Raw genomic sequence first — 20,022 nt, 5'->3', positions numbered from 1 at the left:
AGTCTAATCTCCCCACAAACAAATCAGGGTAAATACACATTAAATCGCCAGTGTTGTCTAAACTTTCTACAAACAGGTTAGGATGAACACTCTTGAAGCAGGTCACCTGGAAGTAATCCCTTCTACATCCCGCCGAACCTGCAATGTTACCACTAGCATTCTACATCAAGTATCTACTATCAGGATACAGAGTCCTGTAAAACAAGGTTCCAAGAAGTCCAAGAGAGTTTAAAAGGAACAGAAACTGCCTACATAAGTTAGTTGGAAAGGAGGAGTCACCAGATTGCAAAAGGATAAAGGCTGGGTTTCACTCTGCCAGGTACTTCCTTCTACACACCACACCCATTTTATCAGCGACTCTTAATTGAATACTGAAGCAAACGGCAGCATGTTAAAAGGAGAAAGCAACACCCTCCTGAAATGTGGTGGTTACACGCTGCTTTTCAAAGATCACCAGTGTTGGGATTATGTGTCTTCACCTGTTTCGTGGCTTGGTGTGTGAGAGCAGGTAAGATAACCAATTACAAGTTCCTCATGTATTTTTGCTATAAGGAAACGAAGCATACATTTCAGACTTTCAGACAGTATTGTGTGAGTCATGATTCTCAGTGCCTGTCAGATTAACGTGACTCCTTCACAAACAGTACAAAGGTTATTCCTTCGTTGTAAAACAAATAAAGGTGCCTTTCACCTCTGGACAAAAAAATGCAGCTAGATTGACCTTGTGTAGCGAAAGAGAGCAGGAAAAAATAATAATCCCTTGCTGCTGAGATGTCATAGTGTAGCTCTATCGCTGAATATATTGTATAGTATAGAGGACTGGCTCAGTGATAGAGTATGTGTGTTGCATGCAAATGTTTCCAGAATCAATCCCTGGCACCTACAGTTAAAAGGCTAGAAAGCTGTGGTCAGAAAAGACACCACTAGGCTGGATGAACCAGTGGTCTGACTCAGTATAAAGCAGATTCATACAATTTAAACATCTAAGACCTTGATTCTTCAGAGCATGCTTATTCAAAAATAAGTTCCACTGCATGCAATGGGACTTACTCTCAACAAACTATTCTCTCATATGAACCTGCCCAGGCCCTGAGATCTTCAGGGGAAGCCCTTCTCTCGGTCCTGCCACTCTCACAGGCATGCTTGGTGGGGACTGGAGAGGGCCTTCTCAGTGGTTGCTCCCTGATTTGGAACTCCCTTTCCAGAGAAGTTAGACTGGCTGCCTTCCACTGGCAGGTGAAGACCTTTTTATTCAAATAGGCCCTTAGGAACTGACTGTTTTGAAGGAAAGAATTAGTGCTGTGATGTTTTTATCATTGTTGCTTTTGTATTTTTAATACATTTTTAAATATTGTTTTATTTTGATTAGCATTTAATTGCTTTTTAATGATTATCATAATATACTTTTAGCTTTTTCTATTTTAACTGTGTGTTTTTTATCTGCCTTGAGTCTGGGAAAAAGGCTGGAAACAAACAAACAAACCTAGAACAGAAGCCTAACCATGTCATTATTTTAAAAATATTATTTTAAAAAGTTATCTACTTCTCATATTCAGACATATCATAAATTATATCTGTACAAAGATATGGGTGTCTCAGCCACACAAAATGACAGAAGATCAATGTGAGGTTTTGCATTGATGTTGACTGACACTGTGGAACAGTTTATGTTTGCTGTGTTACATTTAACATATTCAAGTTGTATGTGTCCAATGCATTTCTGTATTGTAGTGGTTACATTGTAGGTATTTTCAGCCTGCAGGCATTATCTTTGACACAATAGGAACATTTTATGACAGAAATGTATTAAAGGCAACCATTCTAACCGTAAAAATGCACACATTATATTAAAAGGACTAACACAGGTTAGGGACGGTGGAATTTTCATTCTTTATGATAGAGCTTGTTTGAATGACAGTAATTTGAATGCATTTTTAGGTACAAAAGATGAAGAAGATGTAAGCTTGTCATAATGGTAAAACTCATTGAAACATTTGCAAAATATGGCCTGTTTAATCAGATGCAGTGTTGTATTAAACAGAGCAGACTTGGACCAGCCAGCCCATGTTCCAATCCTTTCTCAAGTGAGCTATGATGTTTGCTGGGTGACCTTGGGTAAATTCTTGATTCTGATGCAGCAATAAACCACTAGCACATTTGCAAAGCTAAGCAGGGTCCAGTATGGGTTCAAATTGGATGGGAGACCACTTGTTGAGATGCCTGTATTGCAGGGGGGTTGGACTAAAACAGGATAGTAATGAAGTAAGCTTCCTTGTATACTTTGTAGGTCGGTGAGGTAAATTGTGGTTTTAAAAAGAATTGTCTTAACTGATCAAGTGTTTTATTTCTCACTTATTTTATTTTTTCAGATACAGAACAAGAATGCCCTAAATTTACTGATCTTAACATAGGCAATGCCGTGATTGGTACAGACGTAAAAGTGCAACTGCTTTTGCACACAAGGAGAAACCAAAACTGTGCAGAGATTGTCAGTGAAAACAATCTAACAGCTTCTACACATCTAAATCTGACCAAGCAAACTATTATTATTATTCATGGTTACAGATTTACAGGTTCCCCACCAGTATGGATTGATGAAATTAAAGAGCTTCTGCTTAAAAAGGAAGACAGCAATGTCATAATGGTAGATTGGAATCGGGGTGCCACGACTGTGTATTATCCTAGTGCTGTTAAAAATGCCAAGACAGTAGTAGGAATTTTGAACAATCTTATTGACCAAATGCTGGTAAGGAAGCCATGGCACAACAGCCTTCTTACCTCTGTCTAATCCAGTATACTGTCTTATAAGGGTGACAGGACCTTGGTTAGTTCTTGGTAAATGGACCTAGTATAAGGGTGTAATGAGATGTATGACCTTTCACTGTTTGCTTTGCCGTTCACATTATGCTTTTGTGTATATGGAAAATATTTTTGTGCAGAAAAATGTGTGAACTCACATGCAGACTAACACTGCAATAATTGCATGGTTGTAAATGTGCCACAGACCCATGGCCAATCATACTTGCCCAGGATTTGTAAACACAGTAAAAAAAAAATGTCTGCGCATGATCTGCATAGCTCTCACACTTTTTTATAACATGAAATTTCTTGCCCTCTAGGAAAAATGAAAATGTGTGAAGTAGCCCTTAGAGCTGAGGCACATCAGCCACAGCAAACTAGCAGCGACTGCTTTCATGTTTGATGATGCAGTGGCTCCAAACTCTTCTTGAAGCATGCTGCTGAACTTGCTGCCATGTGCAATACTGAACTGTCTTGTACTCTCCCACATTTTGATGGGTCTACAATGGCAAAAAAGGGCCTCAGGTTCAATCTTTAGCATGTCCAGCTAGGGCAAGGAAAGACTTCTGCCCAAAATCCCAGAAAGCCACTGCTTGTTAAAGGAAATTGTAAACAGTACAGAGCTAGTTCCCCAGGAAAAGGGATTGATTGTTAAATCACTCTGAAAATTGTAGCTCTGTTTCCTAACAACTCTCAGCCTCCTTAACAAGCTACAGTTCCCATAATGAAGTGGTGGAAGCCATGGCTGTTTAAAGTGGTATCAAAGTGCTTTAAATATATGATGTGAATGTGGTCATAGTCTCCTTGTTTCCCTTGCTTTACTGCACTGAAGAAAATGGTTGCTCATGCTATGTAGAAATAACCAGAAATATAGTCAATGTGGGTATATATTGCCTAGTAATAAATATATGGCATTTTTTGTATTGTTAAAAAGGCAACAAAGGCATTAATTTTCTGCTACAAAGAACTTCCTTTTGAAGTTGCTAAAGAAATTGTTTCATGTCTCATCTTCCCTTGAAAAGCCTTTGGACTTCCAAAGCTGAAACATGGCTATTTAAGAAAGAAGAATAAAAGCTGGTTTGCCCTCTGTGGTTCACACTCCTATAACCTTCTATCCATACATATTTACTGACAGGCAAATGGAGCGTCTCTTGACTCTGTATATATGATTGGAGTAAGCCTTGGGGCTCATATAGCTGGATTTGTTGGGAAGGCATACAATGGCAAAATTCGCAGAATTACAGGTAAGTGTTAAAAACTGGACATTCTGGTGTTTTATTCTCTATTCTCATTCTTGTTTCCCTATGCTGAATGATTCAATTTGTCACAGAAAGCAAACAAAGTCAAGCTGGCTTAGTCACCCAACATAAGGTGCAGTGCCTGGGGTAGGTTTAAGTGAGTTGGTCATAGTCATGCACATAGTTGAAATTTATCCACCTTCTAAAAGATACAGTTTAAACCAGGGGCAGCCAACATGGTGCCCTTCATATGTTTTGCAGTGCAATTCCCACCAGGTCCAGCCAGCATAGCCAATGGTCAGGGATGTTGTGGACATGGAATCTACAACATCTGGCTCTTGTGGTGTTCTGCATTACTTTCTAAAAGTATAATTTATGTTTGTGTTTATAAATATTTTGTGAAAGCTGCTTGGAGATCTTTGGCTAACAAGCAACTAAACAGTCAGATTATTATTATTATTATTATTATTATTATTAATTAATTATTATTATTATACCGAGTTGGCAACTTCTGACTTAAACAATGAAAAGGCAGCTTCTGGTGACGCCCTTCCTCAGTTTTCAAAGTAGAACCAGTGGAGGTCAGCTGTTGTTTAATGAAATCTCAGTCAACACTGACCTTCAGCAAACACATCGTGAATGCAAAGATGTTCAGGGATATGAAACAAGAGTTTACCACTTTAATCCCAAATACTTGGGTCAGAATTTACAAAGCATTAAGTATTCTTTATTTACCTTGGATTCAACTGTTGTGACTCTTCAGTGAAAGTGATTGCTGCAATCAGTGGACTTACATTCTCTCTGATAATCCTGACCTGCATCCTTCTTTCCTTTGGAAGGAGAACGGGCAAATTGGAGAGAAAGCTCATTTGTTTAAATAGTGGGTGTGTTTTATATTACTGTTATATTACTTTTGTGCTGATGAAAGTTAACAGTTGAGAGGAAGCTTGTTGACTATATACTTGTGTGTTTTATCCTGCTGTGGTCTGCTTCCACTCAAATACTATTTACAGATTCGTATGTATGTACGTGTGTGTACAATTCCTATTATAATAAGCTAAAATTTTCATTTTTCATACCAGGTCTTGACCCAGCAGGGCCATCATTTACAGGAAAGCTGCCCAGTGAAAGATTGGATCACACTGATGCTCAATTTGTTGATGTTATTCATACTGATATTGATGGTAATTATACCATTTTGGATTTCCATTATCTTAATGGAGAATGATTCCCCGCACCCCTAATCTGGTTTGCTGGGAGAAAAATAACTATTTCAAGTGTTCTGAAAGGCTTATACATAACCAAAAAACAAAAACAGTTTTTTACTGGCTAGTCTTTAATACACACTAGTTCAAACTCAATTCATTCAGGCAGAATTACTTGCACTGTTCATTTGTTCCGGGCCAGTGCAATTAACCAATTTCTGTAAGCATCCCCAGTGGGTTTTGGTGAAAAAAACCAACCGCTTTGAACTCACAGGAAGTCGTGCCTCTTCTTAAATAAAGGGAAAAAAATGTAATGTTTATCTTGCTAGATTGTTCAGATAAAAACTCTCAAGAATGGCTGATAGTTCCAAGTGTGTCTCTGCATAGGATTACAGTCTAAAAAATTGTATGAAACACAGCATTTTATAAGCCGGGGGGGGGGGGGAAGGGCTTCACCTGGCGCTGAAAAGGAATCAGACTCACTGCTAAGTTTGGCTCCGTGAGGAGAGCCTTCCGTGCTTTATGTTTGGTTCCCTGAACAATCTTAGAATTTATCAGGGCTGGCCCAGTAATGGCATCTGGCAGGTCATTATGTTTGCCTGAGGAAAGGGCCATCTGCTATTCCAGGGAAAACATGACCAGCCTTGGCCAATTTATATCCCACCTACTCACCCCATGCAAGATACCTGTAGGATGTTCTAGCCAAAGCATCGGTCACATAGTTGTCACACACTTGTCACTTAGTTACGTGTCACTGGAGCCTGGGGAGTGACTTGGTTCCAGTTTTTCTGAGCCTGCAGGACCATCCCTCCTCACCCTCAACTTCTGTGCATCCATTAGTTACATTCCCATAAGATAATCTCATTGGTTGTTGTTATCTTTGTAAATATGAATAATAGTTCTTTTATTTGTCATTTTGAACATTCTGACAAATTCATGAGAAAAGTGTTATCATTTATTGTGAAATGACATCTGTATTTTTCTTCACTATGTGTTTTCTTTTTCTTAGCTTTGGGCTACAGGGAGCCTTTGGGAAACATCGACTTCTACCCAAATGGAGGAACAGATCAACCTGGATGCCCAAAAACAATATTCAGTGGTAAATACAGATAAATTAATTCTAATAGATAAAAACATCAGGAAGGGTTATGCTCTGGAGTCCACTGGGTTTTCACAAATCAACTGGCAAATATATTAGCATCATTAAATAAGTATTTCCTGGCAGGATGTTGGAATGGTCTTCCTGAATGATATTCTTTACATCCACCCTTTATGGTGTCATTCTCCCTTTTGAAGTGAAAAGACTGCACCAATTTTAATATATAGGTTTCACCTTGAGGTGGGACTGCTGCTTCTAATTAAGGTTTTCTCCTGTGGAGGGAAAAGAAACTTTACAGTCTTTTCTGTGCATTGTACTTTAATTCTGTACTGTGCAATACTAGAAAATGAAATTGGTTGGGTTTTGAAGCTGAGTTAAAGTGTGTGATTTCTGTGGTGCAATGGGCCAGTGTGTCTGGCTGTTAACCAGAAAGTTGGTGGTTCAAGCCCACCCAGGGATGGCTCTGGGCAGGATTCCTGCATTGCTGGGGTTTGACCTAGATGGCCGTTGCGGTCCCTTCCAATTCTATAATTCTGTGATTCTACAAATGATTTTGCTTAAATTTATTTCAAAGCTTTCATGGGTTATCCTGTTCTAAATAAATTTGTAGCATAACAGCCTCTCCAAGTTAACTATTGTTGCAAGGGTTACTGAGATAATGGATGTGAAGTGCTTTGAACACTCAGGGTTGTTGTGTTCATTGTGAGTGTGTGGAATGCTTGGGTGAAGAGCATTCCACTCACACAATGACAGTTCCCCTTCCTTTGCTCCCATTTCAGCATACCTCCCCCCCAATTTGTTACAGAGAATCTCCCCAAGCCCCTGGAGCAGATTATGAGGGTGCACAAGGGGCTGCAGAGGAGTGGAGGATGAAGTTCCATTGCACAAGCAGATGCCTTTCTCAAGCAGAAGGATCTGATACAACCTCAGAAATGTCACATTACCATATGAACACCATATGTTTACAATATTGTGCATTGCTAAAATTATATTCCAGAATGCCAGTGTGGCTGAAATAGGCTCAGTCACAATGAGTCTAGTTACAAGAGAGCAGCAGTCAGTTCTAACTGAAGAAATACTTGCATTGCACTTATACAGGGAATCAGAAGTTTCCTTAACATCTGCCAGGGCTTCAGCAAAGACATGATAAGAAAGCCTGCACAAGCAATACAGATGGAATAGCTGCTTACAGCTGAAAGCATGAGAGTGGGATGTCATGTTCACAACAATTATTGCATGTTATTTTACAAGTGCAGATATCTGCTATGAAAACTGTCCATAACTGAAGGGGAGAAAGAATAGAGAGGGATGGCACCAGACTAGGAATCTCCAGAGGAAGAGTCTTCCAGTGATGGCAGTCCCAAGGAGGAGCCATGGGCCCATATGAAGCCATGGGCACCATAGCTCACATCACCCCTGAACCACCAAAAGGCACCTCTGCCACCAGACTCCAATGACTGGTCCACACATACCTCAGAGGAGAGCCTTGAGGAGATGTCCTTACAGCTTGAAGCCACAGGACCTAGAAGTCCTGGATCCCCAGCCTACCTGGCAGCAATTCCCTCTAGCATATACAGTATGTCAAATCCAAAGTTCAGCTGTCAGGAAACATGGTCCAGGGGGCAATCCACATAAGCAAAGTCCATCAGTCCAGAAACACAATCCAGAGTCAAACCCAAAGCACAGTCCTGTAGAAGTCCTGCAGCACCCAAAGCAAGCTCCATCAACATAGACAGCTGAGCAGACACAGTCAGCTTTGCTTCCCTTTTATCCTTTGCATGTTAGTTGCAGCATCGGGGCTTGTCAGGACATGTGACCCTCACCTGTTCTGAGGCTACTGCAGCTGAGGAATCACATACCTCCTCCCAGAGCTAATGAGCCCTGGCCTGCCTCGGCCTCCAAAAACATACCTCCCTGTGCCCCCAAACCTGCCTTGTTTGTGAAGATAGCGGCTTCTCTGGCTCTGATGAGCTAGTTGAGTCTCTAGTCATTGGATATGCAGCCCAAGGAATCCTCCACTTTCTTCAGGACACTGCTGAGGCAACTTGTATGTTTTGTCTCTGTATGGAACCCTGGGACCACTGGCCTCCTCCTTGCATCAGCTATCACATATTCTCAGTGGTGGTTATCCCTATGGATCAGAATATAGACTAGGGGTGAGACTTTCTATAGAAAACACAGAGCTTCTTTTGAGTTGGCTATTGTGTCCCATGATGGGAATCTGTACAAGAACTGATTGTAGGAAAACATAAAATGATGCAAAAGTCAGATTTGTCACTTTAAAACATAATACTGTTTAGCACATGTGCCACCACTATTTGACAGGCAGCCTTTTTTTTGTAAGATTCACATTAATTTGGCAAGCTTTTATATATGCTTAGATGACAACCTAGTCTTACACTGATCAGTGCTTTCCCCCCTAACAAAAATGTTTAGGGGTACTCTCATTTTGACTCAAGAAAATCACCATTTTATAATTCAAATCGGGGAAAATAAATACAGTAAATGGGCAAAAATAGAAAGATGCACAAAATGTTTAGGCGTATGTGTACCCCTGTGTCCCCCCATAAAAAAATCACGGCTGATAATCTATAAAAGGAAAATATTGGTTGGACTTAAAATGTTGTTGTTTAATAATGTTAGTATTGCTTTTATAAAACTAACCTTGTATTGCTTCATTGTTTCTTTTGTAACACTTTCTCTACTTTAAGGCACTCAGTATTTAAAATGTGATCATCAGAGATCTGTTTTCTTGTACATGGCATCATTGAAACAGAATTGTAATGTAACTGGATACCCTTGTGACTCGTACGTAAATTATAGGAATGGAAAATGTGTGCACTGTGAAGCTTTTCAGCCACTCCCATGTCCAGTTTTGGGTAAGAGCTATTAATTATCCTGCAAGTGGAAACAGCATGCTATGGATAATTTCCTGGTTGTGCAATAATGAAGATACTGGCTGTGCACAGATAATTAAACATTCGCTTAATAGACCAGTTATATGCATGTATTTCATACACCTGCACAGCACCCCTTTGCTTCTGCTTTGCTTCTGGTGCAAACCAAGGAATCAAACCAGGAAGTAACTGTACTTCCTGTTACACATGAACCAGGAATTACTGTTGATGTCTTCCAAATAGGTTCTAAATTACCTTCTGAATCTGACTTGTTTTGGGGATGTTCTTGTTCTTATGGTTTGCACAAGACAAAAGAAAAGCAGTTAAGCCAACTAATCCAACTGAACTGAGGGCAATTGTGGCTACTCTCTGAGTATCTCTTCTTCACCACACCATCGTCTGCATGGGGCCACAAGCTTAGTAAATCAGTAAAGTAAGATGACTAATAGTGACATAAGACACATATATATTATATTATAGCTGGAGTGACAAAGGAGCTAAAGTGTAATCCATTTTCCTGTGCATAAACTGACTGACTGTAATAGAACTCAGCGTGCATTACTTGAGTCTAAGTTCTTATGAGCTGATGTTAGTTTTGATTTCCCAGAACGTTATATAACAAAAACCAATCTTCATGATTTTTATCTTTCCTTTGTTTGTTAATTTTCTGCTGAACACATTCCAATTTAAATTTCAGGTTATTATGCTGATAAGTGGAAGGACCGTTTAATTGAAAAGAACCCTCCTGTGACAAGAGCTTACTTTGATACTTCAGACAAAGACCCATTCTGCAGTAAGTGATTAACCATTCTCTGTACCCTTTCTCCAGTTTTCATTATCTAATAACATTATGAACAAACCGCTTTTTTCTGTACAGATAGCATGGCACACTCTTGATTAAACTTCGTTCTCTGTTGCGGTATTGTTTATGCTCAGAAGATCTATGTGTAGGAAGGGGAAAACGCTGAAAACAGGAAATTAACTGGGCACCTGGTAAAAGATGACAAATGAGCTGGAAATGAGATTCAGATGGATTTGCATCAGATAATCAGAAAAAAATATTTAAGAATTACAAAGAAAGAGAAACAAGTTAGCTAGGTGCTTGCTCCAATGCACTGCATCATGATTTGTATGTCAATGTGATTTTCAGATGCTCACATTTCTGTGGGTTTGAAAATTTGAGAATTTGATGTGTGTCAGCCAATCCTTGCATGCTACGTGGAGTCTGAAAGAGGGATTAGGGGGATTACAGTATCATCACCACAGTTTTTCTTGTACATATAACCAGTGCTGTTTTTCTAGAAAAAGAGGTGCCAAAGTTCACCACGAAGTTCTCCCTTGTTCTCTTAGAATGGCAATGGCACCCATTTACAATATGCATAGTAAGCATAAAACACCACCACATCATGAGCTGAATACTAGCATTTTAAAACCATCTAACTTAGTATTAAGTATCTTTGATAGTATTAAAATCACAGATATTAGACCTACATTCTGTAATACAATATTACAACAATACAATGCTTCATACATTTAGTTTTGGTTTCTCTGTTAGCATGGACCTATTGTTATCTTTCTCTCTCTCTCTTGGCAATCTTGATTGGTGTCTACACTGAGGCATCTAATCATAGCCTGCATATTTATTGAGGCTTGATCAGGGCCTGTATTTTAAAATGAGCTTAAAGATCTTCAAATGTTTCATGCCAGGCAGAAGAGCAGCTGCCTAAGAACCTTGGCAAGATGTTTATTCTCCTGGATAAGGGGGCCCCCTGATTGATAGCAGAAAACAATTCTCAAAGTCGTAAAAAGGGAATTACAGGCTGACAGCCAAGGTTACACTGACCCTACATATTACAGAAGATAAAAAAGCAGAGAAAAACATAATTAAGAGTGGGTAAATAGTAAAATGGGACGCAGGTGGCGCTGTGGGTTAAAGCCTCAGCGCCTAGGGCTTGCCGATCGAAAGGTCGGCGGTTCGAATCCCTGCGGCGGGGTGCGCTCCCGCTGCTCGGTCCCAGCGCCTGCCAACCTAGCAGTTCGAAAGCACCTCCGGGTGCAAGTAGATAAATAGGGACCGCTTACCAGCGGGAAGGTAAACGGCGTTTCCGTGTGCGGCTCTGGCTCTGGCTCTGACCAGAGCAGCGATGTCACGCTGGCCACGTGACCCGGAAGTGTCTCCGGACAGCGCTGGCCCCTGGCCTCTTAAGTGAGATGGGCGCACAACCCCAGAGTCTGTCAAGACTGGCCCGTACGGGCAGGGGTACCTTTACCTTTTTTAAATAGTAAAATAAAACCATGTGCCTCCCATTAAACTTGAGCCATATTTTCCTAAGGTTGAAAGGTCAAGAGCAGTGAAAAAGGCAACTGGCTTGGCTGGAGAAGATAGGTTTTCTTTCTTTCTATTTTTGAGGCTGGAAACTGTTCCTTACTTTGAAAAGGTTTATTCTTCTAAAAAGCTATCTATGTTATGTATTAAATATATTGGCTTAAATGTAATTATGCAAAGGAATTAGAAGCTAAGAAATGTTAAATCCTTATGCTAGATTCTTATTTCATATAGTTGGAAGAGATCACAGGGGCCATCAGCCACCAGCCTAGCCCCCCTTGCCAAGCAGAAAACATCATTAGATCACACATATGGTTGTCAGGCCTTTGTTTAAAAGACCTTCAAGAGAAGGAGATCTTTCAATGATGATCCTTGACATCTGTTTAAGATAAAAATTTAAGATTAACCATCTGTTGTGGAGGGCAATAGGGCGAGGTGAGCTGGTAATTAAGGTTCCTTGTTGAGACACATGTAAGATATATTACTACTTATTTGTCATTTATAGATAGAAGAATATATAGCTTTTTGTTTCCCATAAAAGGACAAGAGGAAATGGGTGTATCTTTTGTGATTGGTTCTAGCAAACAGCCAATAGGAATTTCAACCAGGCTGATTGGATAGAGGCAGCCACAGGAGGAGCAAGGGGGCTGGATTAAGGAAATATAAGTGCTGGCCAGAATGGCAGGAGGCCAGGCCAGAGCTTGGTAACCATATACCACTGTGCCTCTCATTTATTTGTCTGACAAATAAATTATTATTTTAATTTCTCTATTGCTGCGTTGAATATTTCATTCCAGCTAAGCGTTAACCACAAGCAGGGTGCTACAACACAACAAAGGGATTTTAATGGCACTTTTTTTCACCCATCAAAATCTGAGGGAGGGACAGTTTGGAGATGGGGAGCTAGGTACAGAACAGATGGTTTTGAACTCTGGCTGAACCGGATGCAGCCTGGGGGTTGTAGAAGTTCATGTTGCTCTCTGGGAATTGAAGGCAAGATCAGTGGTTTGGATGCCTGCCACCGGACACCATTTGCTTCTACTATGCTATGTTTGCAGTGTATGTCTCCTTTACAAATACAGTGGTACCTCGGGTTACATACCCTTCAGGTTACATACGCTTCAGGTTACACACTCCGCTAACCCAGAAATAGTGCCTCAGGTTAAGAACTTTGCTTCAGGATGAGAACAGAAATTGTGCTCCGGCGGTGCAGCGGCAGCAGGAGGCCCCATTAGCTAAAGTGGTGCTTGAGGTTAAGAACAGTTTCAGGTTAAGAACGGACCTCCAGAACAAATTAAGTACTTAACCAGAGTTACCACTGTATGCAAAGAGATCACAAGTCTCAAGAGTGCTCTCAAACTGCCATAGCACCACTTGGGGAAGGGCAGCCGAGGTTATTTTTTGCTAAGCACAATATTTTATTGCATTAATTTACCTTTCTTTCCTCCTCTCCCTTCAGTGTATCATTACTCTGTGGATATTATTACCTGGAACAGAAATAGTAGGAGAGGTTTCATAAACATCAAAATAACAGATGATGCTGGAAATACAACAGAATCCAAAATTAATAGGTGGGTCTTATTTTAGTCGATCTTTTCTTTATAGAAGTCACTTCAGCCATAAGTATACCTAAGTCCCATTGAGATAAGTGATACTTATTTCCCAGTAAATTGCATTTGGAATGAAGTGGCAGTTTGAAGATAAATATACAGAAACACTGCAAAATACAAATTGTTGTGTCTGTTTTGTCTTTTAATAAGTGTGATACAATGGCAAAGGTGCTGGCCTAAAGGAAAATAAGCATGTCTCATCAGTGTTGATGAGTTTGCAACCTGGCTTTGTTCCAATAAATACGGCAGGTTCAAAGCTAGGAAATAATACCAGGCATATAAGGAACACCAAGAACATAACTGGTGTTTTTCTCTTATTGATTATGTGTGGATGAGAAAGCATGCGTAGCTGAGAATGAATATACAGGATGCTTGATATTTCCCCTATCTGCTGATGCCCCTCTATTTTAAATGTCTTTCTTCACCACCACTCAGGCCAGGCTCAGAAGACTGGCTATTTTTGCTGCCTGCCTGGGATTGCAAGAACAAGCAAGGATTATCAGCTGGCAGACATGGATGGCAGGCTGTGTTTGGTTTGCAGGGCCACAAGTTGTAAAGATGTAGAATAGGTGTTGAACTAATAATGTGTCCTGATATCTCCTTAGCGGAGCAGCTGCATTTCACCAATATAGACAAGCCCATTTGCTTGCTGGATTTGACGTGGATTTCGACAATGTATCCAAAATTGCCTTGACATTTTCTACAAGGAATGCAATAGGCCCCAAGTACAAGCTTAGGGTTCTCCAAATGAGATTAAAATCTCTTTCAGATCCACAAAGGTAAGCATATAGTTTTTCTTGCAACCTAACAAAACCTGCATTGATTGCCTTATTTGGAAGCCTCTGTGTGGACATCTTTTTATGTATAGTCCTTAATATGACTATTAATAATGCCAACCTTATAAGCAGAGGGCCGTAACAGTTTGTATGAGATCTAACTTTGATTTCAGCAGAATTCTTCCTTTTATAATGCTCTTTAGCACATAGTTCTTACAAGGATCAGGAGATGACTGAAAGATGGAAAAATTATTTACAAATGAGCCAGGGAACAAGTTATTGGGAGCATGTTGCACAATGGCAATAGGAGAACATGACTTTAACCTGATTGGACCTGGAGCAGAAATTTCAAAAAAGGTAGCTGAGCAGCCCATCAAGGTCTTCTGCTCAATAACAGCATGGACCATGGGGTGCTGTAGAACAATGGCAGGGAACCTGCAGACATCCAGATGTTATTGGACTCCAAATCCCATGAGCCCCAGCCAGGATGGCCTATGGTCAGGGATGATGGGAGTTGTAGTCCAGGAGCACTCTGAGAGCCACAGGTTCTTAAGCCCTGCAGTAGAGGGTGGTTAGGTAGTATGAGAATAGTATTGAAATGAGTAGCCCCCATGCCACCAGAGTAGTATGTGCACCCCCATCTCTGAGTTGTGAGGGACTCTAGAGGTTCCAGCACTCATGTGGGGTTCCACTTCCTTGGAATGAAGGTTAGTGGATATCTGGTTTTATTTGCACATATATTTGAGTGGAACACAGGATGGAAGGACTCATTCAGCACAGCAAGGAAGTCAAGTCCTTCTCTCCAGTTTCCAGCCAAACTTGCACACTAACTCTGCTATTGTTCTCCTACTTACAATATGATGTCGCTAGAACCAAGTGGTGGTCTGGGGAAAGATGCCTACTCCCTCCTGAAGAACATCACCTCTCAGTTGTCTTCATAGCAACATGGCCTGCTCTTTTAGATTCTAATCAGGGTGCTTAGCTGGCCCTAGCTGGGGTCATTAGCTTACAAAGAGTCTGGTTTGACCAGTTCAGCAGGTCTCCAGTCTACTGCAACCCCCATCTCACAAATACTGCATAACAGGCTTGTTTGAGACCTACCAGCAACATCCAAACCAACCACAAATCCTTTTACAGTATGGTGGGCTAAATAATACAAAAAGGGAAGATTGTACATATTTGTTAATGCTGTTTCGTTGTTAATGCCAGGGTTTTGTTCTAATCCTCACAGCCAGGCTCAGGTCATGGTAGGGGGAGCTGTGACGGCTCGGAAAATAATTTCCTTAGCCAATTACCTTTGCATTTTGTGCAGCATTTTGTATACTCCACTAGACTTTCTTTAGTCATAACTATTACTTGCTTCAGACATGAATTCATTGGCCACAATCCAGCAGAGAATTAAAGCCTCAGCGCCTAGGGCTTGCCGATCGAAAGGTCGGCGGTTCGAATCCCTGCGGCGGGGTGCGCTCCCGCTGCTCGGTCCCAGCGCCTGCCAACCTAGCAGTTCGAAAGCACCTCCGGGTGCAAGTAGATAAATAGGGACCGCTTACCAGCGGGAAGGTAAACGGCGTTTCCGTGTGCGGCTCTGGCTCTGGCTCTGGCTCTGGCCAGAGCAGCGATGTCACGCTGGCCACGTGACCCGGAAGTGTCTCCGGACAGCGCTGGCCCCTGGCCTCTTGAGTGAGATGGGCGCACAACCCCAGAGTCTGTCAAGACTGGCCCTTACGGGCAGGGGTACCTTTACCTTTACCTTTAAATGCCATTCATTTTAGTGACACTTAAGTGTGCATAGCCAATGCATTGGATTGTGACCACCATGGTTTTAGTTCTGTATACGCTTCATATGGACAGCAGGTGAACTTATTTATCAGTATATTACGTGCTTTGTATTGTGTGTGTGTTTTGTTGTTGTTGCTCATATACAATTATGCAAGTCTGGCTGGAATGACAATTGAATTATTACATTGCACAAAGTTCCTTATTACACAATCATAAGCTGTAATTGCATAATTGCGTCTTGCAGTTGGGTAAAATATGTGAAATTGATGTGAACACACACATATGGCTTCTGTAGTTATTCATCATTACTGTAATTGCATAAACAGTCAGAGATATGTTAAAAACAACAGTACTTAACCAAGCTCTAAATGTTAATTAAATTAGAACAAAAATAGATAAGGAATTGCACAGGCATGAAAGAATAATGCTCCAAAAATTATATTAATTTGTGATCTGCCAACAGTATCAAGTACAAAGCGGAAAGGCACTGGAGGAACAGCTAACACAACCTCCCTCTCTCACCACAATGTACTTGGAAAAATAGCCTTGAGGAAAGGGCTGTCAGGTCACATGACTCCCTTCTGTGTGTGCTTTGTGGAAGAGGTGTTTCCCCAAGAACACTTCGCTATGCAAATATTGGTGGGAAATGTTTCAGCTGACTATCAACACCTCAAAAAATAGTAGTGTGGATCAGCTCTCCAATTGATATATAAAACGACTCCTCCCTGTACATCCTTGTCATCTTGGTTTGGTCCATTTGTGGTGTATTTAGGAGAACGTTCCCAGGTGATCTTAAAAATCATGGTAGAACCCGGGGGGGTGGGGTGGATATATGGAATTGCACTGCCATTGTGCATGCTGGCTGACCTTCCAGTGACCACTCAGAAGCTCAGTTTGAATACATGGGGGGATCATTTGAGACTTTAAACCAACAGGTATCCCTGAGAACTGACACCTTTAATTAGAAGAATAAAAGAAGGCTCAGATAAAAATTTTTGAAGCCCAGATGGCTTCTAAGTAGTTTGCAGGATTAAGAGCCTCCTAGTACCACATACATTATATGTAAAAGTGCTTTAAATAGGCAAGTGATCATGCACTATATAATCTTCTAGCAGGTCTGTGTGTGGCTTAGTATGGAATGGGGAAGCAGAAGGGGAATAGATCGGAGCTGCATCCTATTAATAGAGGACTTGAAGGTGGCAATTTTGCAAATAGGGGGCCTGTGGTGCAAAAGGTGGACAACTGCTAAAGATAGGAAAGCAGTCTGAGTGAAGGTTGCAATTAAGAAAGAGGTTGAAATCTGTAGTGCAGTTCAAAATGGAGTACAGTGGTACCAAGTGTGAGACTGAACAAAGAGGAAGACCTGAAGATGGCAAATAATAATAATAATAATAATAATAATAATTCAGAGGTCAAACACAGTGCCTAGTTGTTATGTGTCATCCCCAAATATATGGAATAGGGAGTTTTCTCACCTTTCTGAGGCTGGAATGAAGACTTCTTCCAATTTAGTTATGGTATAGTAGTTGTATGGGTGAAGAGCAGTGCATTTTTCAAAAGCATGTTCAAAACAAAACAAAACAGATTAGGTAGTCTTTCTATTGATAATATATTACCTCACTTTTCTCTCTACAGGATTCAGCTATGTAGGTATGATTTTGTTTTGCTGGAAAATATTGAAATGACCTTCAGACCTATTCCATGCCATTGATATTGAAGTGTGAAACAATAGCATCTTTCAAACCTGCCTGCGTGCATAATGCACAGACAGCACCGAGAAGTGGCATAGAGCTAAACTTGCTCCCTTCAAGAAGGCTGAACTTTCAAAGATTATGGCTCAGATTAAGGATCAGCGAACTGCTACAAGAAAATCAAATAATTTTGATGCATAAAGATGTGTATGCTACCAGCAATCAATTTCTAATTAACAAGAGGAAAATCGATACTGTGAATCATATTCTGTGTAGACTTAGACTACTGTCTTGCACACAATGCTGCTGATGTCCCATTGAAATTATAATTTCATCCCTATGTGCTTAGCAAAGCACATGAAAACATTGGGTTGTATCCAGCTAAGTTCTGCTCAGAGTGGATCCACTGAAATTAATGCCCCTTTCCATGAATTTCAGTGGGTCTTTTCTGAGTATGGCTAACATTGAATGGATTCCCCCTTTCCCCCACAATAAATTTCATGTCGGTAGAGGATGAGACTTTTAATCTCAGGGTTGTGGGTTCAAGTCTCACGTTGAGCAAAAGATTCCTGCATTGCAAGGGGTTGGACTATATGCCCCTCGTGGTCACTTCCAGCTCTACAATTCTATGATTCTGTGACTGTATGTTAGACAAATGTAACGGCTTTTAAGAACAAATGTGGTAGTGCCAGAAATCAGGAAGATAAGATCGCTGAGATTATTCTTTGGGTCTGTGCATTATTGGAAAAGGCCTTGTTGGTGGAGAGGACCACATTGTGCACATTGGAGCCCACAGCCTCACAAAAGCCAGCTAAACTGAGACTATAAAATGGATCATGTTGCTACTTTGGGATATTAGAAATTATTAAAACTACACCAAGAAGCAAAAGTTTAGCCCCTTTCAGGTGTTTGAAACCCACAGATGCGGAATGCATAAAGGTGCTGTGTGGAATGCATGAGCTACTCCTCTCCCCTAGGTGCCAGTGCACATGCCAGCCATAGACTCTGGTTGTTCACCCAGCTGGAGGATATGTCCACTGTGAAAGGATAGGAAACCTTTTCCAGCCTGAGGGCCACAGGCAAGAGGAGGGTACAGCGGAAGGCCAGTAAAAAGTGTGGTCTGGGAAGAGGGAATATGTCATGCAGGGAGTCCTAATGGCCAGGGAGAGAGAGGCCTGAAGTTCCCATCCCCTAGACTAGCCTGTATGTTCCAGTTAGCCCACCATATCTGCAGTTCCTAAACAGGCATCTAACAGGGTCTCATATATTCTTCAGCATGTGAACATTATGATTTTAATGTACATTTAATAAAGATTTGTTTATTTCAATCAGTGTGCAAGATGCTACTTAAAATGTGATACATTTAATGGAGCACACATGAAGTACATTTTTTCAGGAATGTGGAATTTGGGGAGCTGTAGTTTGTTTAAGGTGTTGAAAGTTGTTAAGAGACTCATGTCTGTTAATCAGCCCCCCCCCCCAGCTACCATTCCCAGAGTGGTTTAATAATGAATTTCTCTTCACAGGGAACTCTGGAAATCGTAGCTCTGTAAGGGGAATAGGGGCATCCCAAACAACTCTCAGCACCCTAAACAAATCACAGTTTGGGGGAAGCCATGACTGTTTAAAGTGGTAGAAAAATGCTTTAAAGATATGGTATTGATATGACCATTAAACATATGGTGTTGATGTGACCAGAGCTTCTGTAATGGTTGGTGGGTGTGATCAGGAGGAGGGCAATGATATGAGCAACAAATTTGAATGTTGGGCTGTGTCTTACATATGCTCACTTTAGTCTTGTGGCATCTTAATGCTACTTAGCTATGATAATGTGGGAAGTGTGCTTATATATTAGAGTGTTGCTGTGGCAACAGGCTTCCTATGGGCAACCTTTTGTTGCTGTTGCAATATTGTATGCAGCCCTCATCTACAGAATATGGTGTGGGTTTTGAACGATGAAGATTTGACTTTCTTCTCTTTTCAGAGGCAGGTAGAATCACAATGCATAGCCCAGGAGCAGAGCCAAGTGGAAGTGTGACCAGTACTCGGAATTTGTCCCATCTTTGCTGAAATTCCAAACCACAAAGCTTAGGAGCAAAAATCTCAACCCTATCTGTAGCAAAACTGGAATTTGGCAGCAGCCCTAATTTTTAATTGATTTTTTTAAAAAATGAAGTTTAGTTCCATTTTAGCCATAATGGAAGGTGTTTGCTCATCTGATGACAGTATATCCCAGGAGTAAATGTAGAATCTGTAGCTAGTTTGTTGCAGCAATAACAAAGAGACCCCATTAGCACTTCCTTGCAGAAAAGTACTTAAACCTGTTCTGCTTCCATATGCTAAAGGGCTTGGGAAGATTGTGGCAGTGATTTATATTTAACATTTTACAAGGGAAGTGGAAAGGGGCATATATGACAATATTATTGCAAGTAAATTTATTATGCCAAAATCTCCCCCCTCACCCGCAATTTTTAATAAGGAGTCAAAATATAGTCTTAGACAAATCTATGTTTTGTTACAGCGAAAAGAGAACAAAAAGTTTCACAAGAGTTATGAATGAAGCTCATTCTTTGGTTGATGAGTGTTAACTGGCATTGAAAGG

General features: G+C 40.8%; 1 protein-coding gene across 2 annotated transcripts; it reads left to right on the top strand.

Annotated features, from left to right (window-relative positions):
• The first annotated feature begins 111 nt into the window (after positions 1-111).
• Positions 112-18,748, top strand: LIPI (lipase I). 2 transcript variants are annotated; one of them, XM_079973198.1, is made up of 10 exons: positions 118-508; positions 2,370-2,746; positions 3,935-4,043; positions 5,120-5,221; positions 6,252-6,341; positions 9,053-9,220; positions 9,936-10,031; positions 13,024-13,135; positions 13,780-13,953; positions 17,365-18,748. In XM_079973198.1, exons 1-10 carry the CDS (start codon positions 421-423, stop codon positions 17,438-17,440), a joined length of 1,392 nt encoding a protein of 463 aa, XP_079829324.1. In that variant the 5' UTR covers positions 118-420; the 3' UTR covers positions 17,441-18,748. The 2 variants fall into 2 exon arrangements, with proteins under 2 accessions (XP_079829325.1, XP_079829324.1); XM_079973199.1 differs by lacking the exon at positions 9,053-9,220 and having other exon boundaries at positions 112-508.
• Positions 18,749-20,022: the final 1,274 nt, after the last annotated feature.

The sequence above is a fragment of the Podarcis cretensis genome (genome assembly GCF_951804945.1).
Source record: "Podarcis cretensis genome assembly, chromosome: 4".
Classification (NCBI taxonomy): domain Eukaryota; kingdom Metazoa; phylum Chordata; class Lepidosauria; order Squamata; family Lacertidae; genus Podarcis; species Podarcis cretensis.
This window is presented reverse-complemented; position numbering and strand designations above follow the sequence as displayed.